Source organism: Sminthopsis crassicaudata, chromosome 4 (assembly GCF_048593235.1).
Source record: "Sminthopsis crassicaudata isolate SCR6 chromosome 4, ASM4859323v1, whole genome shotgun sequence".
Lineage (NCBI taxonomy): Eukaryota > Metazoa > Chordata > Mammalia > Dasyuromorphia > Dasyuridae > Sminthopsis > Sminthopsis crassicaudata.
The window spans coordinates 59,496,094-59,523,784 of NC_133620.1; the positions used below are offsets into that span (position 1 = coordinate 59,496,094).

The following is a 27,691-nucleotide window of genomic DNA, read 5'->3' on the forward strand; positions in this document are numbered from 1 at the left end:
TTTGGTTTGGTTTGGTTTGGTTTTGGTTTGGTTTGGTTTGGTTTGTTTTGGTTTTTGGTTTTTTTGTCCTTTTATTCTGTGTGTGTCTTAAAAAATATTTGTCATCTGAGATGGCTATTTGGGTGGTAGGGGGCAAAAGCTTGACATCAATTAAAACTTTTTTTAAAAAAATAAATGCTTGTTAACTTGAAATTTGCAAAACCAGTAGGAAGGAAGGAAGGACACATTTATTAAATACCTACTAGTGTCAAGAACTGTGTGAAGCATTCTACAAATTACAAATGTAATATTCTACAAAATTATGTCATTTAATCTTCAGAGCAATGCTAGGAGGTAGGTGCCATTGTTAATACTATTTTACAGCTGTGGCAATTGAGACAGGGTTAAGTGACTTGCCCAGGGTCACACAGGTACTAAATGTCTGAGGTTGAACTGAAGTCTTTTTAATTCCAGACCTGGTGCTTTATCCAAAATACCACCTAAAAGGTCCCAAGGGAAAGGGATAGATAGGAGAGGAGAGAGGGAGGAGAAAGAGAGAGAGAGAGATAGAGAAAGAGAATGAAAGAGGAAGGGAGGCAGGGAGAGAGTGAAAAAGAGACAGAGATAGAGAGGAAGGGAGGGAAGGAAGGAGAGAAATAGAGTGAGAGAAAAACAGAAATAGAGAAACAGGAAGGGAGAGAAGAGGTAGATGGGAGAGGGAGAAGATGGAAAGGGGAGGGAGAGGGAGAAGGGAGAGGAGAGGGGGAAAGGAGAGGGAGAGAGAAACGGAGAGAGAGACAGAGAGAAGCAGGGCAGGGTGGGAAGAAGAGGGGGAGAAAGACAAAGAGAAAGCTGGAGGAAGGAAGTGTGTTTTTTATGAGTGCCTGTAATTTCATCAGTGAAGGGAACCAGGGTTTCAAAAGCAACACCCCTTGTATCAAAACGAACATGTCCACCGCTGTTCTCTAACAGTCTTAGTGAGTTGCCTTTACCACCAAGAGATTAAGTTCCCCAGCATCACATCGCTAGCACAGAGAGCATTGTCATGGGGTTTCAGAGTCCTATCTCTGCTTCTCCCTCTCTGGCTGACTCTGGGAAGTCCCTCCACCTGAGCCTGAGTTTTCCACCTGCAAAATATGGATAATAACATGCATGTTCTTCTCTAACTCAGAGGCTTGTTTGTGATGCTCCAGAGAGAAAGCAGACAGGCCTACTAAGTGAGCCCAGCTGTGAGCTCTTTAGCACCTGATTAGTCAAGCCTTTCCTTCAGTCTTTGAAATAAGGGCAGTAAGTAAAGGTGCTTAAGTTGGCAGGGTTTGAGAAAGTTTAAGCAGTCAAGGGTTCAAGTTGGAGGCTACTTGCTTGCTTACTCAGGCCTTCCTTTGATGGACAAGAAGATTGAACTTCCAACCAAAATTAAAAAAAAAAAAAATCTGTTTATTAAGAAAAAGGAACTCAAAAGTTATTTCCAGAAGAAGTGTTCACATCTCTGCCCAGTGAAAGCTTATCCGGGTATGGTGTATATATGTGCTGTGAGTGTGTGATATGTGCTTAAGCGTAAAAGGGAGGTACAAAAAAGCTTTGGGAAAAACTAAGTAATAACCATAAAGAAGCACAAGGGAATTGTGATTGTTTAACTCGGAGAAGAGAGGCCTGGGTATGTTTTTGTTGTAGTTAGTTTGATTCAAATAATTGAAGGGAATGCTACATTTTAGTTGGAGGTTAGTGAAAATGAAGATTTAATTTTTCATTCATCCAAGTTTGCAAACCTTCTGAAAAGATTAGTCCCAGGTGGGAATCTGATCTAGGAGGAAAATACTAAATAGCTTTGCAGGTGAAGACTTAGGTGTCTAATATTAGAAGCAGTTCCCAAAATGCTTTAAATTGTATCAAAGAACCTTTTTATCCTGAGTCTAGATAATTCATCTCCGTGAAAGCCAAGAATTCGAGCCATTTGGGGAACAAGGGAGTACTTTGCTGTCAAAATACAACTTCAGGTTAGTAATTGCAGGAACAAAAAAATAGATCCTTGCGGATTTATAATGCAAATAGAGCGGAGCCAGAACAAAAGTAAGCTAAGAAGTGAACTCTCCATCAAAGCCTCTGCTGTCTAGATAGATGAATAAGGATATTTTTTTCTTCTTTGCTGCTTCTCTGGTCCGGAGTTAGCAAAGTGTTCTTTGTCATTTCATTTTTGAAGAGGACCATGACATTAGGGAGGGGGTGCCATGATATGTGAATTGAATTTAAGTGAGGGAGTGGTATGCAGGGTCCTCTAGAGCTATCTGGGTCCAGTGGCAAGATATAGATCAGTAAGATTGGAGATAACCCTAGATGCAATGGGAGAAGTTGGCCTTTTTAAGCTAAGGTCTTTAATATGTCTCAGTTTGACTAGGCAACACCCATTCAGTGATTAAGGTTAGGTGACTTCCTAATATACAAATGTTGCAATATCAGTTCCTAGCTCAGAGAATTTTATATTCCCTCTTCCCTATAGACTCCTTGGTCCAGTTTTTTAAAAGTCCTCCACAATCCAGCTCCATGCCTCCCTACATTTCCACAAAGTGCTTTCTTTCCACATTTCTGATAATGAAATCCTTCTTTCTTCAAGGATTGGTTCAGAGGTGCTTCCTCCATAAAGCCTTTCATGATTTGACTCTCAGCCCCAAACCTCAGCTGAAAAGTAGGTTCCAGGTTCTCTCCTCATGTTTTCCTAGAGCATTTTGGTTCTCTCACTTCTTTGCTCCAGTACTATCTTACTTTGAATTGTACTTATTTGGGCATTGTCAGGGTATGGCTTGTCCCTTTTGTGTTCCTAACCCTTAACACAGAACCTTGCACATAGCAAGCAGTAATATTTGTTCTGATGCACTCTGAGCCGGTGTTTCCTTAAGTACCCGAGATTTTGCCCCTCAAAGGAAAAATAGGAGAGACAATTTTAGTATTTTAATTATTATCCTTTATTCTGTGTAAAATCTGTAGGCCAAACTCCTCTGAAAGGCCAACATGGAGAAGTTAGAGAATGGGGTTGCTATTCAGAGGCTGTCAGAGGCAACATAGTAGGTTTACTAGTAATTGCAGGAACAAAAAAATAGATAGAAATCCCAGCAAGCTCCATGCAAGCATCAGAATGATTCCCTTTCCCACTCATTGGATGACAATATTCCTGGCAAGAAGCATCTGTACTTGTTGAGATTGATTAATCTCCAGCTGTATAAGAGAAGTCTGATGAATATCTATTCCATGCTGTGTTTCAGATTAAGCGATGACACTCGGAACACTACAGGAGTTGGAAAGTTCTCATCCTTCCTTGGCATTCCAAGCAGGAGCATCTCCTGTGGTCAAAAGCATTAATATGCTTTACAAAGACCTGACCATGGAGGTGTTCAAGAGAAGGGTCACCATGAGTCAGAGGTATTCAAGAGCTCTTTGTTCACTTGCTATGAGTGGAAACTGAGGGAGTGAAATATATTCCCCAAATTACTGTTGCTGGAAACATCTTTCCTATGCTGTTCCTTGGAATACAGAAATGTTCTGTTGGTGACAAGATGATCTCAAATAAACTAGAGACCATGAATTTATTTTGTGAAGCTGTTGATACCTGTATTTCTGAATTATTTTTTTGGATAATTTTTTTCTTTTCTCTCTTTCTCTTCCTCTCTTCCTCTCCTCCTCCTTCCTCCTTCTTTCTTCTTTCTTCTTCATTTTTTTGCCAAGACAATTGGGGTTAAGTGACTTGCCCAGGATCACACACTAGGAAGTGTTAAGTGTCTGAGACTGGATTTGAACTCCAGTCCTCCTGACTTCAGGACTTTATCCACTGTGACACCTAGCTGACCTTCTTAGGGGGTATCCGTAGACTTAGCCAGATTGCCAAAATCTATGACACAATAAATCTTAGAAACTCTTGCTTTCTGGATGAGAATATGAAGCATCTGGCTACGGAGGAGAATGAAGAGCCCTCAATAACAAGAGGAGACTTTCTATATAGAGAGCAGGGGTTCATCTGTACTACTTGGGGAGCCTGCCAGAATCTTGTTTAGACACTTCCTCTACCCACTCCCTACCAAGGTCCTGCTCCCTCTACCTTAACTGAAGTCTAACCCTTCAGTTATTCCAATGGCAGTAATAATAATGAGATATTATAAATGTATATATGAATACATATACATGTATCTGTATGTATGTATATGCACACACGGGGGGGGGGGGGGAAGGGGGAAGGAGAGAGAGGATAAAAAGAGAAGGAAAGAGGGAGGGAGAGAGAGGGTAGAAAGAGAAGGAAAGAGGAAGAAAAAGAGGAGAGAGGGAAAGGAAAGAGGGAGAAGGAGGGGAGAGGGAGGGAGGGAGAAGAGTGAGTGTGAGTACATGGAAGAAAAGAATTGGGAGCAGGCTTTTTCTTTAGTTTTCTATGATGTGGACTGGAATCTTTAGAAGGCAGTGGTCATCGTATACAGCATAAGTTTATTTTGATGGGGGCAGATGGATTTTGATGGAATTAGGGATTAAAAGCATGACCATGACATCCCCGAATATGAGCTTTTCTTTCCTAAAAGAATATTGGGCAGGTCATGTCTCTCACTTCTCCAGGCCATTCCCCAGGCCTGGTGTGAATATTTTGATATGTATAGAAAATTGTTTTGTTTTTGCTTAGCCAAAATAGCTAGCCTCCCTCTGACTTTAATCAATCAAAAAAATATATTCAAAAAGAGTAAGGGACTGAGAATGGTGCTACCAGATCTAGCTGTTACTAGCATTACAAGGGATGTTTAATCAAGCCTCTTTACTTGTTAACACGCTTGTCAGCATATCTAAAATTTCATTATTAAGAATTTATTTCTGCCTTTTTTCCTAGAATAATGAAGCTAAGATTCTCTTCTCCCTCCAGCACGACTTCTCCTATACTCCTTGTCCCCCCACCACCTCCTCCATCTCCTGATGAGGGCTGTGGAAACCCTTGTAGGCTTCTGAAAGATCCTGAAATCTCTGATACCTGACTGAAGTAACTCAGGCTGAGTTTTGTCTCATGCATCTCCAAGGGAACAAGCAGCTTCAGCTGTATTTCTGCTTTGCACCCAATTTCCACTGTGAGAGTTTTGTTCCTTTGACCTCAATCATTATTCTTTGGCGGAGGTGTTTTTAAAAATTATTTTTAAACCAAAGTTTTGACATGAAGTAGGTATAGTTTTTGGGGTCTTTGATGTTATATTGTAGAATATTTGTCTTTTGTAATTAGTGAAAGTAATAAAACCTTGAAAGTGTGAGACTTCAGTCATTGCTTGTCATAGAATTTGAACAAAAAAAATCAAAGAGTGGATTGGAAAAGTATGACCAGGCCTGTTGGAAAATAGAATAAACCTTGGTAGTGTATAGTGATTTAGAACATGGTCTCTCCAACCTCAATCTTTCTCTCTCCCTCTTCTTCTTCCTCTCCAATAGCTTGTCAACATGTCTAAAATTTCACCATCTTTGGTCCTACTGTTCACTTGTGTGAAGTGAAGTGTGAAGATACCCTCGGAGACCTTAGGAGGTGGCTCAGTGAATAGAGCACTGAACCTGAAATCAGGAAGCCCTTAGTAGAGATCTAGGCTCCGATACTTACTATGACTCTAGGCAAGTCATTTGATCTCTCTCTGCCTTAATTTCTTCATCTGCAAAATAGGGATAATAATGCAACTACTTTGAAGATCAATGAAATGATATGTGTAAACTCCCTTGCAAACCTTAAAATGATATTTATTATTGTGTTTAAATTATGTCATATGTTATTATATGAAAATGACAGCTATTATTTTAGATCAAGCTTTGAAAGAATATTCAGTTCATCTAGACACTCTAGTTCTCTCTCTTTTAGAGATGAGGAAACTGAGTTTGTAGGATTTTAACTCGGATTCTCTGACTTGAGATTATGGCACAGTATCTAGAGGACTTGCCTTGAAGTCAGGAGAATTTGAATTCAAATCCAGCCTCTGATAACATATTGGTTGTGGGACTTTGGGTCCTTGCCAATCTTCCATTAATTTAGGAAAGCATATATTAGCAATATTGGTGCTCTTTTTTTTTTTTTTATCTTTACTGTTTGTTCAGTATTTCCTAATTACTTTTAATCTCACTGCACTGGGGATGGTAGGCGGTGTTTGATACCTCTGATCTAGGCTTAACGACTCCAAATTGCTGACAAAGTACTAACCTACATTTGTAGAGGGAGCTTCTCACCTGGGAGTTTTCACTACCAGTGAAATCACAGGTGCAGCCCCTATCCCCATCTTCAGCTCCTGGTTTAGCTGCTTCCTCCTGTCAGCTGATACTTTATTGGGGATTAACAAAATAAGGCAGAATCAGGGGAATGATTAGGGAGAGGAAAAAGGACGGTAAAGAGGAGACAAAGAGAGTGTGAGTGAGAAGAGAGCAAGAGGGAAAATGGTCTAGAGAGATAGGGAAAGAAGAAGGAAAGGGAGTAAGAGGAGAAAAGAAATGGAAGAAGGAAAAGGGGGAGAGAGAGAATAATAAAATGGATGTAAGGTCATGTGGTAGAGTGAATCAAACTGGGTTCATGTCCTGAAGGAAAGAGAAAGGAAACAAGTATTTAAATTATCTACTGTGTGCCAGATGCTCTACTGTGCACTTTAAAAATACTATCTCATTCTCTGCAAGGTGGGTGCAATTATTATTCCCATTTTACAGTTGAGGACACTGAGGTAGACAGAAGTTAAGTGATTTATCAAGGGTTACCCAGCTGGTAAGAGTCTGATGCCTAATTTTGACCTTTATGACTTTGAGCCCACTTCTATATCCATTCTATTACCCAGCTGCCTAAGAGACTGAGTAACTTTATATAAAGTTTGTAATCTCCCTGATCCTCAATGCCCTCATTTCTAAAATGAAAAAGTTGACCAAGATCTCTAAAGTTCTTCTTGTTCTAGATAAATGCTTTTACATATTGCCTAACTCATTATGCTGGAGACTAGTGGTGTAAACATGCCAGCTTCTTCTGAGATGGTTGGTCCCTTTCTGCTTACAATCTGTAGTTCTGTGATCCTTTCCTTCAAGCCCAATTCTTCCATATTAGTTTTTAGAAGCTAATATCATCCTCCTGAAGTCAAATTCAAGCATTCTAAGGGATCTGGAGAAAACATGCCTTGGTGAATATAAGTATGTATCAAATGTGCAGAAATATAATCACACTGAATTTAAATGTGAACATATTGCAACATGTTTATTCGAAAAGGCACCAAATGGTTACAAGCGAGACAGTAGGAACTAACTCTTGTGAATACATTGTCTCTGAATGCAAGCCCGGCATGGGCATTAGGATGCTTCTCTTCATTCTGAATCTCTGGCTTCCTGTTATATATATTGCAGTTCTACAAGCCCCAAGAAATTAAAATCATAGTGGAACATCTCCCACCCCTCCTCAGCAAGTCAGGCAGGTCTTTCGTGATAAATTTATGAGAAAACATGAGTGAAAATCGAGCAGAATGAGAAAATATAGAGGAGTAATATAATTCCACTCCTAAAGGGAGAATCCATGCTGATGGACTTCCAAAGCCACCGCCCAGTGCAGCGAAATAGCCTAAACCACTTGTCAATCAGCTTCTTCTCCTATTGCTTATTTCAGGAAGCTCTCCAAAGGGATGGTTCTTCAACCATTTGCTATTCTTTATAAAAATGTGGCTAGTTTAAGCAGAACCTATTGTGTATTCAATCAGCACTTTAGACTATATTCACCTTCTTTCTTACCCTTCTTTCCCTCTCTCCACTCCTCTATCAAAAAAATTTTACTACTTCAGAGCCAAGTGTTATGAAAAGATGATTTTTTTCTGAGTTTAGGAAAACAGGAAAAGCACAAAAAACCAGGATGAGCATGGAACAGCTTGTTTTCCCCTCTACCTCCTCCCCTGTCCTTGAGTTCCTAGTTAATCCAGAGGATAGCATCTTCCTCTCTTTCCTAGGAGATAGCTCTGGTGAAGCCTTACATCTCACATCTGAGAAAGCCTTATGTCATATTCCACCATGTTGAAGTTATCCCATGAGAAAATCTTCTTCTCCGCAGGATTGTAATCAATCATGCTGCTGTATTTATACTGGTTCTTGAATGGGATGGTCAGAGCCTTGCTGCTCCTGGAACTGGTATCATAAGCCAGGTTGATGATGGTGTCAGCTGTAGAATAGCTGCTGACAGTGTATAGGGTGCCACAGATTATAAATGAGTTTGCCACCGATTGCTTTCGAATATTGGTCTCCCAGGTTTGCTCGAGTTCTAGGGTGTCTGGATTCATTTTGGAAAGGACGATCGCTCCTTTGGCTGCTTCTGTGCTGTAGATGACCCATAGTCCCGTTTCATCCACGGCCAAGTCAATGTCTGTATAGCCGCCCCAAGAATAAGGGAACTGTCCGTGATAACCAGCGTTGGGAATCTCCTTTTGAGCCTTCACACTTTCAGTTTTCAGTTCATACTTGATCACGGTTCGAGATGTATGTTTCTGGTAATAGAGAGCTCCACGGTAAACCACGGCACCTGTGCTCTCCATTGGAATAGCCAGCACGTGAACTTTGGAAGGATAGCCCTGGGTGAACTGGCTGATCTGCTCATATTGAAAGACCTGACGAACATCTGTGCCCACTGTGTCAACTCTCCAGGTGGTCTCCCGAGTATAGGGGAACACAGGCTCAGGGTCTCTCATCCAGACACCGTACTTGCCAGCAATTGTCTCGGCTTTTCTCAAGGTGATAGGTTCCCCCACCCAGACAAGTTCTCCACATCCTGCTGAATAAATAGAAAAATAAAACCTACTTACCAAAGGCCTTTCAAAATGTAAATGCTAATTGTAAAGTTAGAAAACAAGTCACCTCCACAGCATCGTTAATTTAGTTTTCATGGGTTTAGGTGAGGTGATGAATCCCACCAGTGCTCTTCCTAAAAATCAATAGTACTAACTCAAAGAGAACTCCTAAAAGAAATGATAGTTGCCAAGGCAACCCTTGGATCAAAGGGGTGAAAACAAAATAGCTCAACTATCCTATTTATGCTCATCACTGCATCTAATGGAAGCAGTATAGTATAGGGAAAGTATAAATATTTATTAAGTACCTACTGTGTGCCATGCATTTTGCTATGGAACTTTTTATAAATATTAGCTCATTTTATCCTCAGAACAATCTTGTGACATCTGTGCTGTTATCCCCATTTTACAGTTAAGGAAACTGAGGCAGGAAGCGATCAAGTGAGTCACCTAGCTGCCAATGTAGTGGAAAGGAATCCTGATTTAATCTGAAGTTCTGGGTTCAAACCACCTATTGGTTGTGTGTGTGTGTTTTTTTGTTTTTTTTTTTTTTTGCTAAGGCAGTTGGGGTTAAGTGACTTGCCTAGGGTCACACAGCTAGGAAGTGTTAACTGTCTGAGGTCAAATTTGAACTCAGGATCCTCCTGACTTCAGGGCTGGTGCTCTGCACCTCCTAGCTGTCCAGGGACAGCTGTGTGATCTTAAGCCGAATTATGGTCTGTCTTGAATGTTAGTTTCTCCATCCATAAAATGGACAAAATGTATTTCTATGTCCCTCACAGAATTGTGAAGAGAGTCTACTTTAAAATACCATAGCTTAAGGATAAAGGAAAAAATTACCTTCTTTTGTTGCTTTGATAATTCATGATTTTTGTTGATTTCATGAGTCATATTCTTAGGTATTTGTCAGATCTCTACTGTCAGATAATGGTATGTTTTAGAGTTAGTTACATAGCTCTCCCCAAAGATTAAACTATGATCTTGTAAAGGCTGGTTCCATCTCTTGTCTAAACTTTGCATCTGTCTCAGTCGCTAAAACAGTGTTCTGCGTATAATAGTGATATATAAATTACCAACTTAAGGAAAGGTCTAGAAAAAAAATAAATTTAAACAAAATCTAGTCACTTTATTGAATAGGCTTAAGCATCTTTAATCTTTCTATTGAAGATGGGATATATTTTCCTCTTGTCTTCTCATATCTCACTATTTCACAATTTGACTATTTCTTAAAGCTTTTATTATATGATTATCACATGGAAGGGAAGGAAATAAGCATTTATTAAATGTCCCAGGTACTGTGTCAAGCATTTTAAAATATCTTTAATATTATTAGTAATAGTCAACGTTTCTGAAATCTATAATCGTACTCTCATAGAGTCATAGACTTCTCAGAGTCGGAAGGAAGTTTCAGAAGCCATGCAATCTAACCTATACTTCAGTAAGAAATCTTTTTATATCATACGAGATATAAGACAAGTGGTCTTTGCTTGAAGACCTCTGGTGATGGGGAACCAACTATGTCCCAAGACAACCATTCTGTTTTGGGATAGCTGTAACACGCACAAAGTTCATTTGTCAGTTGTTTTATTGTTCTGGTGTCTGAAAGGCCATCATCTGGAAGAGCATTTAGATTTGCTTCTAAGGATAAGATTGGGAATAACGTGTAAATGTTACAAAAGCCCAAAACATGATGTCAGAAAAAGTATTCAAATAAATAAAGCAGTACAAAAGCATCATGGGCTGCCTCCGACTGCCATCCCTAGAATACTTAAATTGGAGGTGATGATGACTCTTTGGGGATGTCATAAAGGGAATTGCTGTTCAGGTACAGGCTAGACTCTATGGCCTCTGGGGTGCCTTCCAACACTGAGAGTCTGAGTCAAACACATTTGGAGAGAGTCCATAAAATAAGTAGGACAAGTTCCTATAATGTTCACAAGAGCAGCAAGCCTAAGTTCATGCCTACCTTCCTTTCTCCTTCCCTGGAAAACCATAGAAAAAGGAAAATCACTTCATGATTCATAAAAGAAATTCACATTTTTTCTTTAGGGAAGATTGATATTGATAACAAGTCAAAGAGAGATAGGGACAAATTAGAAAAAGAAAAATGTAGAATTAATATAAAATTAATACCATTGCCCACATTCTTATTACTAGAATGATTGGTTGAACTCTCTTTGAAGATGTGAGAAGCAGGAACCTCAGTTAATTCAGATTTCAGTTCTTGGTAGTCTGAATTATGCACATCCCATTTGGAAACTGTAATGAAAGAATGAGATAAATGCAATTGTGAGGAGAGACATCAATATTGATATACAACTAAAATATAAATTGTTCGAATAGACTTTCCATACAACTCAAGCAACATTTAAATTTATAGATAAATTTTCTTTTCATATAACCCAAGATTCACAATACAAACCTCTCCTTTTCTCCAGAGAACCATCTTTGGTAATAAAGAATTTTTTGAAAAGATTTTAAAAATTAGTTTAGAGAAAACAATACATCAAAAAAGCATTTATCTGTATATACCCATAGTTCTCCACCTCCACAAAGAAGATACTTTCTCCTGTCTTTTCTTTAGGCCAAGCTTAATCTTTACAATTTCACAGCATTTTATTGGAATTGTTTCATTTTCACAAGTATTTGTTAAGCACTTTCTCAAAAGCCTTTGCTTTCAAGAAGCTTATATTCTGTAGAGAGAGAAAGCATATGTACACATAAGTATATGCAAAAGAGAAAAAATAGAATATAAACCAAAAATTAAATTAAAATTAAATACAGGGTAATTTAGGGGAGAAGATGCTAGGAACTGGGGGAAATTAGAAAAAATATCATGTGGGGAAAATATTTGATTAACAGAGCTGCTTTATCAACTAGTAAACTTTTATTTCTTGGATGTGGGCCTATGCTCAGTATTAAACTTGGAGTTGGGAAAACCTAATTTCAAACAATGTCCCAGATACTAGCTACATGACCCTGGAGAAATGATGCTTTCTGAGCCTCAGTTTTATCATTGAAAAAAAAAATGGAGATAATAATAATGATAGTATCTACCCCTCCTGATCATTATAAAGATCAAATCAAATGAGACAAGGTATTAAAAGCTCAAAGAGCTATGTAAATGCAAGTCTTCATGTCATCATCATCATCACTACTATTATTAGCTAAAAATTTTATGAAATGCAAATGTCCCTGGGAGCAGTGTTACTTCTATAACAATAACTAATATTGATAGAGTACCTACTATATACTAGGCACTTTACAATTTCTAGTTTATTTCATTCTCACAATCATCTTGAGAGATAGGTGCTAGGCAAACAATTGTTAAATGACATTTCCAGGGTGACACAGGTAATTTTTGTGTGAGGCTGGATTTAAATTCAACTCTTCCTGACTCCAGATCTTGTATTCTATCCACTATACTGCCTGTCTGCCCCTCAAAACTAGTGTAACTAGATTTATTAGACTTGTTTCTTGAGAAGTGGTCTGATAAACAGATGAGTGGAGAGAATATGAGACTCCTGAGTGTCTGAGTGAATTTGGGGGAGGTAGCTGTGCCCCCAGAAACAGCTATATAGTACAGTGGAGAGAATGGTACACCTGGAGTCTGGAAGACTCGAATTCAAATGTGACCTCAGATACTTCCTGATTGTATGATTGTGATTGTAGGCAAGTCACTTAATCCTGTTAAATCTCATTTTTCATGATGTATAAAATGAACTAGTGAAGGCTAGGAAATATTAAGTGTCTGAGGTCTGATTTGAACTCAGCACTCTATCCATTGCACCATCTAGCTGCCCCAATCACTATATCTTTGCAAAGAAAACCACAAATGGGTCAGACAGACAGAAAAACAACTGAATGACAATAAACTTGTGCCCCAGACCGGGCGGGGAGGTGAGGGAAGAGAGATTGGGGCAAAAAGAGGAAGTCACAGAAGCCAAAAACAATGTTGGACAATTCCATATTTTTGTCCAAAGTCAATTCTGCTACGGATTATCCCAGATCCCTGGTTTTGCCCAGGAATCTACTCTTACTGATACTTGGATCCAAGAGCAAGCGTGGATAACTCTGCTTGAGTATCCCAGTCAGCTCCTTTTTCTCTGGATTAGTTATGCCAACAAGGACTTGGATTGTCCTCTTCACAGTCATATGTCTCACCAGCAACGTTGAGGATAAAGAAATTATCACCAAGTGAGGGACTGATTAGTGGAGATGCAAAATCTAATAAATCATTTCATTCAAAAAGGCATCTGCTGACGTTCTCCCCCTTGCTCAGCCTCTCTAAATTGCCAACTCGTCTTGGACATCATGAATGTTGGCTTTCAGCACCATCCAAGACCAATTTTCACTCTTACCTACCCCGGCTTACAAAATTAAAATGTGGCATTTAAGGCAGGGCCTGGCAACCCTTGGCACATATGGGGGGAAAGACAAGTTGAGCTACCTGACCTAATTTGCTGTCGCTGGCCCTATTCCTAGTTTTCTCCCACACTCCCCCACCCTCTGACTCAGTGTTGATGCAGCCGGTGGTCTTGACTTTGGCTGATCGGGTAAAAAGTTGCAGAACTTTCTGTCAGTATCCAATGTCCTGGTATATATTCTAATACTGTTTGTTGGTTAGCCAAGAGAAGATAGGGTGTCTTATGGTCAAAAGCTCCTATTCATCAATCAATAGGCATTTTATTAAGTGCCTAGTATGGATTAAGGTTTGAAGATTTGGAAAAATGGAATAGTGCTTGTCCTTAGGAAATTTAAATTCACCTGGGCGGAGGAAAAACAATATTAAAATAATATTTATGTACGAAATATGGCTTTAACAGGGTGGCTACCAGCAATTGGGAGAATGAATAGAAATATTTCATGTGAAAGATGCTTAAGTTCTTTGGAGTTTTGAAAGAAATGAGATTCTAAGATGCACACATCCCAGGTGTGGGAAAGGACTAGTGGAAAGGAAATTAGATGGGAAATGGGGTATCATCTGTGAGGAATAGCCAGAAGGCCAATTTGACTGGAATACAAATCATAGAAAAGGGAGTAATAGATAATGAGATTAGAAAGGTTGGATGTCTCATGCCAAAATGACAGTGTAGCATTCCCCATCTTTATCTCATATCCCCAGGGAATCTTGGGAAGTATTACTTGTTGCTGCGGTTCAGTAATTTTTCAGTCATGTCTTATTCTCTGTGACCCTATTTGGGCTTTTGTGGCAAAGATAATGCAGTGGTGTTTCATTTCCTTTATCCAGCTCCTTTTATAGATGAGGAAACTGAAGCAAATGGGATTAAGTGAATTGCCCAGTGTTCCACAGTTAGTAAGTGTCTGAGGCTGGATTTGAACTCAGGAAATTGAGTATTTCTGATGTTAGCCCAGATGCTTTATACACTATCGTGCCAGCTTGCTGCAATTCAGGGGCTTACTAAGAAGTGTATTTGAACTAAGACTATCAGAATGAGCATCTTCTTGAGCTCATAAAACAGTACTCCTCTATAGGTGTCTGTTGGTCCACTTAACCACTGTTTCCTTCAAATAGAAGAAAAAAATTAATAGATGATTCTGCATATCTTGTTCAGATGTGAGGCAGTCTCAATGATATAAGTTATGATACACAAATCTCCATGGCTCCGTTGCTGTGATCATTTTTAGTTCTCCGGAGGTATCAGAGACCCTCAATCCACCAGTCTTTTACCCACCATATTTCTCTGGGCACTCCCTGCAGTCTTCACTTACCATTGCCTGATCAGTATGCCAAATGCTGCGTTTATGGACAAGGATAAAAGAAAGAAAGCAAAGAAATAATTACAGTTTAGCCATACAGGACCAGACACTGGTGTCTGTACTTGGCAAAGTTTGAACATGGGGCCCCTCCATGTCTGTCATGAGGAGGCTTTGAGTTTTTGTCTTGATATAGACTATTTTATTAATCATTTATCATCAAATATCAATACAATAAAAACTGATTAGTAAGAACTTAGATTCAAGTGAGGTAGTTCAACACAAAAAAACATAATCATCTTCAATTACTAATTCTAAGTTTATATCAGGTTTTAATTAATATTGACATGCCTTAGAATGAGTGGCTTAACTACATAGAATTCCCAATACCCCTATTTTTGTCCGCCTGCATTTTGGATTTCCTTCACAGGCTAATTGTACACTATTTCAAAGTCTGTAAGATGTATTGGTCAACCTACCATCTAGGGGAGGAGAGTGGGGGGAGAGGGGGAATATTGAAACAAAAGGTTTGGCAATTGTCAGTACTCTTAAATTACCCATGCATATATCTGGTAAATAAAGAGCTATAATAAATAAATAAAAGAATGAGTGGTTTAGCTTCTTTGGGACTCAATTTCTCCATCTATAAAAATATGATCAGCTCTAAGATTCCTTAGAGCTCTGAATTCATTTGCTATATCTGCTATTCAGCTCTTTAAATTTATTTTATATTACTTTCAGTTTTCAAATTTTTATTTTTTCTGGTTATACATGTGTATTGATTTTTTAACTACACATTTCTTCATGAATCATGTTGGGAGAAAAAAATCAGAACAAAAGGGAAAAACCACATGAGAAATAAAAACTGAAAAAAAAAAGTGAACATAGAATGTGTTGATTTATATTCAATCACCATAGTTCTTTTTCTGAATGCATATGATGTTTTTTATCATCAAATATTCATCTCTTTAAAAATGAAAAAGTTGTTATTAATATAATTGACCATATTAATAATCAAATTAATAAGAACCATATGATCATCTCAATGAGATGCAGAAAAAGCATTTGACAAAATCCAACATCCATTCCTACTAAAAACTCTTGAGAGTATAGGAATAAATGGACTATTCCTTAGAATAATCAGGAGCATATATTTAAGACCGTCAGTAAGCATAATATGCAATAGAAATAAACTGGAACCTTTCCCAGTAAGATCAGGAGTGAAACAAGGTTGCCCACTATCACCATTACTATTCAATATAGTACTAGAAATGCTAGCCTCGGCAATAAGAGCCGAGAAAGAGATTCAAGGAATTAGAGTAGGAAATGAGGAAATCAAACTATCACTCTTTGCAGATGACATGATGGTATACTTAGAGAACCCCAAAGACTCTGCTAAAAAGCTATTAGAAATAATTCAAAATTTCAGCAAAGTGGCAGGATACAAAATAAATCCACATAAATCCTCAGCATTTTTATATATCACTAACAAAATGCAACAGCAAGAGATACAAAGAGAAATTCCATTCCAAACAAATGTTGAGAGTATAAAATATTTGGGAATCCATCTACCAAAGAAAAGTCAGGAATTATATGAGAAAAAATTACAAAACACTTGCCACAAAAATAAAGTCAGATTTAAATAATTGGAAAGACATTCAGTGCTCTTGGATAGGCCGAGCAAATATAATAAAGATGACAATACTCCCTAAACTAATCTATTTATTTAGTGCTATACCAATCAGATTCCCAAGAAACTATTTCAATGACCTAGAAAAAATAACAACAAAATTCATATGGAAGAATAAAAGGTCGAGAATTGCAAGGGAACTAATGAAAAAAAAACTCAGAGGAAGGTGGTCTAAGTGTACCTGATCTAAAGCTATATTATATAGCAGCAGTCACCAAAACCATTTGGTATTGGCTAAGAAATAGTCCGGTAGCAAAAAAGGATACATCTATAGCAATCTAATCTTTGACAAACCCAAAGATACCAACATTAGGGATAAAAATTCATTATTTGGAAAAAACTGTTGGGAAAACTGGAAATTAATATGGCAGAAATTAGATATGGATCCACACTTAACACCATATACCAAGATAAGATCAAAATGGGTCCATGACTTAGGCATAAAGAATGAGATCATAAATAGATTAGAGGAACAGAGGATAATCTACCTCTCAGACCTGTGGAGGAGGAAGGAATTTATGACCAGAGGAGAACTAGAGATCATTATTGATCACAGAATAGAAGATTTTGATTACATCAAACTAAAAAGTTTCTGTACAAACAATACTAATGCAAACAAGATTAGAAGGGAAGTAACAAATTGGGAAAATATTTTTAAAAGCAAAGGTTCTGACAAAGGTCTCATTTCCAAAATATACAGAGAACTGACCCTAATTTATAAGAAACCGAACCATTCTCCAATTGATAAATGGTCAAAGGATATGAACAGACAATTCTCAGAGGAAGAAATTGAAACTATATCCACTCATATGAAAGAGTGTTCCAAATCACTACTGATCAGAGAAATGCAAATTAAGACCACTCTGAGATACCACTACACACCTGTCAGATTGGTTAAGATGACAGGAACAAATAATGATGAATGTTGGAGGGGATGTGGGAAAACTGGGACACTGATACATTGTTGGTGGAGTTGTGAAAGAATCCAGCCATTCTGGAGAGCAATTTGGAATTATGCCCAAAAAGTTATCAAACTGTGCATACCCTTTGACCCAGCATTGCTGTTATTAGGATTATATCCCAAAGAAATACTAAAGAGCGGAAAGAGACCTGTATGTGCCAAAATGTTTGTGGCAGCTCTTTTTGTTGTAGCTAGAAACTGGAAGATGAATGGATGTCCATCAGTTGGAGAATGGTTGGGTAAATTACAGTATATGAAGGTTATGGAATATTATTGCTCTGTAAGAAATGACCAGCAGGAGGAATACAGAGAGGCTTGGAGAGACTTACATCAACTGTTGCTGAGTGAAATGAGCAGAACCAGAAGATCACTATACACTTCAACAACAATACTGTATGAGGATGTATTCTGATGGAAGTGGAAATCTTCAACATAAAGAAGAGCCAACTCACTTCCAGTTGATCAATGATGGACAGAGGTAGCTACACCCAGAGAAGAAACACTGGGAAGTGAATGTAAATTGTTAGCACTAATATCTGTCTGCCCAGGTTACATGTACCTTCGGAATCTAAGGCTTATTGTGCAACAAGAAAATGGTATTTACACACATGTATTGTATCTAGATTATATTGTAACACATGTAAAATGTATGGGATTGCCTGTCATCGGGGGGAGGGAGTAGAGGGAGGAGGAGGATAATTTGGAAAAATGAATACAAGGGATAATATTATTAAAAAATATATAATAAATAAAAAAAATGAAGTAGTTGTGCATTGGAGAGAGTGGGATTTTCTTGCTCTAAAAATATGAGCAATTAGAAAATGCCAAATTAAAAAGTGCCTTCACTTGTACTTGACACCCTTTTATGATGTCACCCAGATTGACCTCCTACTTTTCTTTCTCCAACCCTGGCTCTGTATTCAAACCAGTGTCCATGCCAGGGCAGGTTTTCAATATACAGTACCTCTGTTAATGTGTGGGCACCACAACTTTTCCTTTCACTCGTTCCTTTCTCCCAATGCCTTGGATTGTGCTCCATAAAAATCAAACCGTGATTTCTCTACTAACTTCAAAATTCTCTGGATATTGTGCATAGAGCCAGGTAGTGTAAGGGTGGAGAATTAGAAGGGAAATTTACAGCTGCATCTCTCAAAGAAAGTCTTCGGTCCCCCCGGCATGGATATATCTGCTCTATAGGCAAAAGGCTGGCAAAAGCCAGCATCAACCTGGACCTGCTTCCTCTCCATTTTGAAGTGATTCAATCTATGAATTTAGCTAAGGTTGTTAATAAGTATGTATTTTGAGAAAAGGTTTAAATATAGCCCATGTCCAAAAGTTGTCCAGCATCCAGGTAGTGTGATGGAACGTGGTACAGTAGGATGACCGATGGATTTAGTATTAGAGGACCTAGGTTAAAATCCTAATTGTGCTACCTGTTATCTGATGTAGTCTTAAACAAGTCCCTATAAATCTCTGAGCCTTAGTTTACTCAACTGTAGAAATGAAAGATGTAGTTTAATGATCCCCAAGACCCCTTCTAGTTCTAAATCTGTAATCTGAGAAACAATTAATAAATATAATATAATAACAAATAAATAAAACCAGTCCATATAGTAGGGAAAGTTAAAACCAGAGACAAGGCTTTGAACTTAGAACCAGGAGCACCTGAGTTCAGAGCCCACCTCAGATGCTTATTAGCTGTGTGATTCTGGACAAATCATGCAACGTTTTTGAAAAATGAGAAATTTGGACTATTGACCTCTAAGATCCCTGGAGGGTAGAATCATAAATTTCTCTATTTAAGAAGGACTGACCTTTCCTTAGACACTTCATTTCCCATTCAGCCGTAGTCATTTTGGAGCTGAATGGGAATCTCCCTTCCCCCACCCACCTCCATTTTTTCAGCATCCTTTTATATGTCATCTTCACCCATTAGATTGTAAGCTCCTTGAAATCAGGAACTAATTTTTTCATATTTGTATAACAAGGTCTTAGCCCAGTGTCTGCCATATAATAAACATTGTAGTAAATGTTGATTGATTGATGGCTCCCAGTTCTATATTTATAATGCTATGAACTATTGATTAAATTTAAAAAATAGTTTGCTTGAGGAAAAAAAGGCTAGCAGATGTTTGTATGACTCAACTTTTCAAAGTACATTCACATATATTTCTCACTTAGTCCTGTGTTTTCAGAGGGAGTTTTTCCTATCTCTATTAGAGATTTTAACAGTAACTATTTTCTTTCTTTTTTTTTTTTTTCTCCTGAGCCTGGGGTTAAGTGACTTGCCCAGGGTCACACAGCTAGGAAGTGTTAAGTGTCTCAGACCAGATTAGAACTTGGGTCCTCCTGAATTCAAGGCTGGTGTTCTATCTACTGCGCCACCTAGCTGCCCCAACAGTAACTATTTTCAAAGAACCCTTCTATGGCATTACACAGAATCAGTGGGCCCTGGTAGCCAAATGGATTGCCTTGCACACTGGATAGTAACAGAACTTAGTCCAACACTCTATTTTACATATGAGGAAACTGAGATCTAGAAGCATAAAATAACTTGTCCAAGTCATCAGACTAGGCAGGTAGCAGAGCCAAGAACTCCAGTGTTCTCTGAGGTAGGAAGTACTTAGGGGTCATGAGCCTGTGAGATGATATAAACGGAATAACATAAGACAGAAGGCATGTCCAAGGCGAGAGCATCCTATCTGTAACTACATGGCTTGGAAATGTTTCATATCCTGACAACTCTCTCCTGCTGAGAATTAGGTGCAATTCTCAGGACTATGTGAGCTTTGCAGTAACTCAAACCTTGCAGGTTTGGCAGGTCTGGATGGGGTAGTAATTTTTACTGTTTTTTCCACCAAGAGAATATAAAGTTCTTGAGAACAGGGAGTGTTTTCATTTTGGTGCTTGCATCTGCAGAATAGGGCCTTAAGTATAGTAGGTATTTAATATTTGAATTTAAAGCAAGGCAAGTCAGAAAGCATTTATTAAGATATGTGTATATACATTTGTGTGTGTGTGTGTGAGTGCGTGTATCTCAGGCATTGTTCTAAATGCTGGGGATGAAATATAAATAAAAAAAAGACAATTTTTGCCCCACTTCTAGAAGCCACATTTCATAGTGGGAAGAAACACACAAATAGAGAGGGGGAGGAGGGGAGAAATATCCATGTGTTTGAGGAGGGGAATAGTTCAACAGAAAGAAAGTCCAATTTAGGAACTAACAATTTCAACCAGCAGGACAAGAGTGTTGAAGTATGAAAAATCAAAAAGCCAGAAAGTTGACCTTCATGGCATTCTTCCTAAGGATGGAAATCCTGGGAGGAGCTCACCATTGAGAGAGGAGAATAAGATATTACAGCTTCAGAAAGCTATTTAATCCAGTTTATATAGTACACAGAAGTAAGAAATCCTTTTCATCCAAGGCCCAGGACTCCAGTCCAAAGACTGTGTTTGCTACAAAGAAGGCAATGCTCATACCAGCCACGTTTTATCAATATCTATACCCAACACTTGTAGTTCCTGGAGCAGATGGCCTTAGAGGTACTTTCAAATTAACTTTGTAATTCATGATGTGAAAAATATTGCAAGTAACTAAGACAGATTCAGTCAACTTGTAGGTCAGGACTGTTAATAATGCATAGCATTCAGTAATTTCCTGTTTTGTTGGTGTTAACTAAGTAATAAGTTCAATTTGTCATTTTTTTGCACCTCAATTTTGATGTAATGGGGCATATATAGTCAACTCCTCCATTCTATTTCAGTTTCCTAAAGAAAGAAGGAAATGAAGTTTTCTTGACCAAATCATTTCCCTTTTCTGAACCTTACTTTTTTTCACTTGAAGAATGAGGAGGCTGCACTAGATCACTAGAAGCACTGAACCTCACCACCCACACTCAGGGAAAGATACATCCAAGGCCATCTTGTTTAAACCATACTCAGGCCATTATAATCTCAGGGCCGCTCTAATCTTCTATAAGTTAATGAATAGACCATAACAGAAAATAAGTTCTGTCTAGTTCTGAGTTGTTTGGCCCAATAAAAATTCCCCTATGAGAAGAATTCTGTTGAAGAACTCTGGGTAATAAAGAATTTACTCAGAAGCAAAAATCACAAGGTCAGCCACATTCTCAGAGTTCAAGGAACCTAAATAGCATCTTTCTTTTATTTTCTTCTTTTTTCTTTCTTTCTTTTTTAAAAAATAAACAAGAACCAAGGTAAAATCCAGAAAGATAGGTCAATTCTATATTGGCAATGAGAATTCTATTGGCTAGTAAATAACCTGCTTAAAAATTGGCAAACTTCTTAGTGGTTATGCCAGTCAGAAAAGCCCAGTTCTAGGCAGACAGGCAGGATCTTAGTTCTCTAGCATGACTTCCAAAACTTTTGGGAGCACCAAGTTATAGTCAAATGCTAGATTCTCTCTGTCTTCATCTGTATCTCCCTCTCCCCCCTCTATGACTGTCTCTGTCTCATTTTCATTATGCCTAGTGGATTACATAGTAGCCCACGTATCTAGTAAGAGGAAGAATTCATCCGGAGCAAAGTCCGATCTAGGAAAATTCCTATTTTTAAAAAATCTGAGCAATAGTTCATATTATTTCTCTATCCTAAATTCAGAACCTGACTAGCATGGATTTTAACTTGCCCAGACTCACAGAATGATGTTGGTCATCGACGTGGTCAGTTCTCACACCAGAGAATCTGAAGAGACCACTTGGTTGGTGATAAGAATATCATAACCTGGTGGAAAACTCAAATGTTACACTCCTTTACTGGATAATTAATATAGTGACACATTTCCTTTTTGGAAGCTTAAAGGTGGCACTCAAACCAATTTGGACTTCTCACACTACTGTAATGTCTCAAAGTATCACTCATGCAAGATCAAACTTACAGATGTCATATAACTTATTTTCTGTCCCTCTTCCTCACATATATAGATATATTCCAATAGTTATATTCTAGAGGTAGTTTGGTTTAGAAATTAAAATTGTTATTTATTTATCACCTTCATATATTTTTGGGAAATAGCTTTTATAATGATTTATTTTTAGTTATATCTTTTATCAAAAACTTATGGAAGAACATAGACAAAAGCCAATAAAGTCTGTTTCCAACGTCAGTGACATCCTGGCTAGTAATTATCTCTCAAACCTTTGAAAGCAGGTAAAAAAAAGCAGAACACAACCATGAGAACTTTAGTCATAAGCTCTGTTAGAAATGAGGGATATATATATATATATGAACATATGTATATATACACAAGTATTAATTGCACACCTATGCACGTGTGTTTGTACATATCTATACATACACACATATATGTATATAAACTTCCCCTTGAAGGGATTATCCTTTTTTATGGAACAATCTGTTGCTGGAATAAGTCTGGCCAAAGTTCTGAGAAAAAACAATTAATATCATTTAAAACATATGTATATACATCTGCACACATGCACATACATAACATTTATATATAATGTGTACATTAATTGATATGAATCTATTTATACACATGTACATGTATACATTTTATTGCATATAAAATACATATACACATACTTACACATATATGTACATTTGCATATGTTTGTATACATATTTGCATGTGTAAAATTGTTGATTTTTATTGTGAGAAACTGTGGTATACTAGAGAGATAAAAACATCAGAATGGCTTTGTGACATATATAATTTTATCTTGATTATAGACAGAAAATGAGGATTTAGTTGGCAAAAAACAGACTTTTAGTGTTTTTGTAGAGATGACCCAGAGCTTATATTTGCAAAAATAAGGGAGAAAGAAGGATTTCCAAATGTATCAACTAGGCTTGAACTTGGAAATAATGAATACTACAGTTGCTATTGAGCAAGCAATGGAATAACTTGGAAACAGACTATCAAAAAAGTCATCTAGAAGATTAACTCATTTGGCTGAAATGTTTCCTTTGGTTAAGCACAGCATGAATCAACTCAGCTTAATGGATGCATCTAGGCAACACAAAAGTTAAGCTAATTGAGATTAGAAAAATCACCAAGTTTAAAGTTTTAAATTATAAACTACTCCAAGCAAATGTTTTGTTTTGTTTTGTTTTTTCATTCATGTGCCTACTTGACATGTTTCCAAAAGTGTGTGTACTGGTGACAGAGTATGTCCTAGATTTATAAGCAAAGTGTTTTGCATTTATCATTCCTGATTTTACTTCTGTAATAATTATTTTGCCTTGTTGTTAAGCAAATACATGTTTATAATCTAAATGTGTCATTATTATGAGGCAGTTTACAAAACAAATAAATTTATGAAGGGTTGTTTATTTTCAGGAAATTATTTTAAATGGAGAACTTCTTGGGCATTTAAAATCTAATTTAAAAAAACAAAAAAACAAAATCAGTTTATAGCTATTCACAATATTGCATTTTTTTATCTCTTATATAGGTCATGGGAGCTGGGCCCATTACTTTAATCTGCTCTTACACTAAAAAAGTAGAATTATATTCAAATCTAGAAGGTGATTGAGAGAGCATTTAGTCCAACCTGCTTACTTTAATAAAATAAAAGTATACTTTGTAAATCTTAAAGCATTATACAAACATCTGCCAACTATTTTTATTTAAGACCCAGATCCTGAAGTTTAAAAAGCCATATGGAGCAACTAGAATAGCTCCTCTGGGACTCAGTTTCCTTCTTCTTCTTTTTTTTTTTTTTAATTAAGAGGTTGGACTAAATGCTCTCTCAATAGACTTCTAGCTTTAAAGGCTTTTAATATCATTTGATATTCATAGCAAATTCTCACCAAAGGGGAGAAATACAAGTGCCCTACATCTTACCTAAATTTCTAAAGTGTAGCAGAAAACAGGAAAAATGTAATGTAAAATTTTAAACTATACCCAAGTAATTCCCCAAAGACCATAAGACAATGAAAAGTTAAATCCAGTCCTATTTAATCAGCAAGTATTTAATCAATGGTTTCTGTGGACCAGCATCTCTGATTAGTTAGTACTAGACAGAAAGGAATTACCCTGGACCTCAGAGACTTTACATTCACTTGGGGAGAAAACACACATGCATATGTGTACACATAAATACAACACACATAAACATATGTATATACATCTGCACATATGCATATACATAACATTTATATATAATGTGTACATGAATAGATATACATCTATTTATACACATGTACATGTATAGATTTTATTGCATATAAAATACATATGTACATACTTACACATATATGTATATTTACATATGTTTGTATACATATTTGCATGTGTAAAATATATTCAAAATTAGGATAATGGGGGTCATGGAGAAGGCTGCCCTTCAGGTCAGTTTTGAAAGAAATAAGAGATGAGAAGTGGAATTGAGGAGGAAGGAAGTACATTCTGGTTGTGGAGGATGGCCAGAACAAAAGCACAGACATAGGAGATGGAGTGTCCTATGTGTGCTAGAGTAATAAAGCTACATTGGCTGGACTGTATGGAAGTACTAAGTAAGATTAAACTGTTTGATAGAGGGGATCTGGGAAAGACTTTAAATGCCACATAGAGGAATCGGGTTCTAGAGGCAAGAGGAAGTCAAAAGAGTTTGTTGAGTAGGGAAGGAACATTGTCAGACCTGTACTTTAGGAAAAGCACTTTGACAGCTGGTGAAGGAGGAAGTGGAGCGGGAAGAAACTCAAGTCAATGAAATCAAGTGGGTGACTCTTTCTATAATCCCAGTGAGAGAGGATATCTGGGCTTGAACTAGGATGTTAGACCAAGAAGATGACTGTGAGAGATGGTGGAAACAACAGAATAATTAAACTCACTGTTATCATCAGATTATACATTTAGAGATGTAAGCTATTTTATAGGTCAGCAAGGCAGACTCCTTAAAAAGTTAAGGAAACCGAGTTCCAGAAAACTTAATTGATTTGGCCACGGTCATACAAGTCATACATGGCGATCGCTATTTAAAATGAGATCTTCTGACTTCCAGTCCAGTAGCTTCAAATATGCCCACATAAATGCCTGTAAACTAGGCTTGGCTGCCAGACATGGATCTAATTGACTGTGTATTTTTCTTTAGTTCAGGCTTCTCATAGAATTAAAGCTATATTGAGGGCTCATATGAATTATGAGATATTGTCATCTTCCATGTAGAAAGAATTCTGATGGGGGTTTGGGAGCATAATGGCACAGTTGACTTCATTTTAAAGACAAAATGGTATAGCATTTCCACTCTGTTATTGTTTGATTGCATTTTTGTTTTCCTTCTCAGGTTTTTTTTTTTTTTACTTTCTTTCTAGATCTGATTTTTCTCATGCTGCAAGATAGCTGTATAAATATGTATACATATATTGGTTTTAACATATACTTTAACATATTTAACATTTATTGGACTACCTGACACCTAGGGGAAGGAGTGGAAGGAAGGAGGGGGAAAGTTGGAACAGAAGGTTTTGCAAGGATCAGTGTTGAAAAATTCCCCATCATATGTTTTGCAAATAAAAAACTATAATTAAAAAAAAAAGAAAAGATAAAATGGTAGCAGGAGCATTGAACATGGTATTCAGTTACTTTTTATAAAGCACCTAATACTTGTCCATTGCATTGAAGCATATGTGTGCACATGTGTATATACACATATAAACACACACACACACACACACACACACACACACACACATGCTCCCCAGGAAGCAGGGTGAATGTTTGCTATCTTGAAAGTCACCAGACAGGTTCAAGTTTGAGTAACTTGTGCTAACACTGTGACTTAGGGTGAGTGGTTTGCTGTCTCTGAAATATGCTGTCCTCATTTGTAAAATAAGGAGGTTGGAACAGATCTCTGGAGTCCCTTCCAGCTATAAATACCTGTGATCTCTCATCTACAGCCTTTTCCAGCACTAACATTCCATGTATCTGAGCAAAGCAAAAAAAAAAATTATTTAAGCAGAGAAAGTAGAAGGAAAAAAACCCACCTCATTAATATTGAGTAAATTGACCAATCAAAGCATCCTTTCCACAGTCATTCTTGAGTGCTATATGACAATGCCCTTGGGTATCATAAGCATCTCTTTAGGAGAAGGGATAGGGTGAAGAAACATCCTGTACCAGTCTGCAGGCCATCACTTTCTTGGTAGCTTAGAGCTTTCTAAAATTCTGAGAAATTAAGGGATTTGCCCAGGAATACAAAGTCAGGATGTACCAGGGTTAGAACTGGCAAGATTTTTGTCTTCTGGGTCTGTTCCCTGTCCAAAACACTATGTTGCCTCTTTTCTTTAGAAAAGTCTGAATGAAAAACACCCTTGAGGTCATTGGTAGATTTTAAAGGGAAGACAACTCCAAGGTCATTTAGTCCAACTGTATTTTACAGATTAGGAAACTGAGGTACAGAGAAGTTAAGGTCACTTTGACAATAAGGACTAGAGCTACGGTTTGAATCCGGGCCATTAGATTGAGGAATGCAGATGATGGAGTGGAAAAATAACTGGAATTGAAATCCCAGGACTGTGCCTTACTGACCTACATGACTTTGGGCAAGTCTCTTAGCACTGATCCTAAACCTGGTATTTTTCAACTGTCTCACGGTATCCTTCTAAACTGAGGTCCCGAGTTCAAATCATGGCTTGACTCTTTATTGTCTGTGTGACATTGGATGAGTTGTATAATTTTTAGGACCTGAGTTTCTTCATCCCTAAAAGAAAGGCAGTTGGACCAAATGATCTCTTCCCTACTTTCCAGCTCTAAATCTCCAATCTGATGGCTTTAAACCTAGGATCTGGGAGAGGTTAAGTGAATTCAGGTCTTCCTAATTCCCAATCTCCACCATCCATGGTTTTAAGAACCTCATCAAATAATTCTACATTATTCCATGTTATTTCATCTCAAGGAGAGTTTGGCCATCTCGTGGTCTTACCTTCCTTGGGACCCTGAGGAATGTCAGCTGCTGTTTCTCTGACTTGAGGACACTGGCCCAGTCTCAGCATCTCCATCTCCCGTCGGCTGCTTGCCAGCCTCCTGGCCAGGTTTTTATTCTCATTCTCTAGTTGCCTTTTCTCCTTCTCCAGAGAAGCTTTTTCCTGGAGAAAGCTGTTATAGTCGGACTGCAGGCTGGTTTTCTCCCTTCTCAGGTTTTCCAGTTCTCTTTGCATCTCCTGTACAGCTGGAGGCATGAGATTTGGAATTTCATCCCCTCCCAGTTGCTTCACGAGGGTCTCCAGGACACTGAGCCGGATTTTGGCAGCTTCTAACTCTGATCTCTGAGCACTGCTATCTCTCTGGAGGTCCTGGATGGCTGGATTGGCTTCTCCAGAACCTGGACAGCTGGCCTCATTGGGACTGGCCACAGTGAAAGTATAGAGGCATCTGCCATTCCGGTCATTGCCTTTTCTGAGATTGGCTGTCCTGCCTAAAGCCCCCCAGGCCAAGCAAGCCCAGAGCAGCAGCCGAAGGGCAAGCATGTCTGTGCTGGGTCTCCAAAGAACAGCCCAGAAGTCTACAAGGTACTCAGCCACAGTGTGCTTCCCTGTGAATGCTCAGTTTCTTAGGGAGCTGTCAGAATGAGTGAC

The 27,691-nt window shown here is 37.9% G+C and overlaps 1 protein-coding gene and 1 long non-coding RNA gene across 2 annotated transcripts; one reads left to right on the plus strand and one right to left on the minus strand.

Annotated features, from left to right (window-relative positions):
• On the plus strand, positions 1–7,218 carry LOC141565381 (uncharacterized). Its single transcript, XR_012489002.1, has 5 exons — positions 1–1,491; positions 1,897–1,976; positions 2,591–2,662; positions 3,237–3,393; positions 4,835–7,218. It is a non-coding gene; the product is annotated as an uncharacterized LOC141565381 (long non-coding RNA).
• MYOC (myocilin) lies at positions 7,184–27,691 on the minus strand. The gene is made up of 3 exons (XM_074308343.1): positions 27,040–27,691; positions 10,896–11,021; positions 7,184–8,746 (listed from the first exon to the last, which is right to left on the minus strand). The coding sequence occupies exons 1-3, from the start codon at positions 27,581–27,583 to the stop codon at positions 7,959–7,961; spliced, it is 1,458 nt and encodes a 485-aa protein (XP_074164444.1). The 5' UTR covers positions 27,584–27,691; the 3' UTR covers positions 7,184–7,958.

Bases quoted from the DNA above. Each gene is read 5' to 3' on its own strand.
- MYOC (XM_074308343.1), bottom strand. From the start codon at position 27,583: ATGCTTGCCCTTCGGCTGCTGCTCTGGGCTTGCTTGGCCTGGGGGGCT. The intron at 11,022-27,039 runs GTAAGACCACGA...CTTTCATTACAG, and splicing joins TCCTCAGGGTCCCAAGGAAG to TTTCCAAATGGGATGTGCAT. The intron at 8,747-10,895 runs GTATTAATTTTA...CTATTTATTCAG, and splicing joins TAATAAGAATGTGGGCAATG to CAGGATGTGGAGAACTTGTC.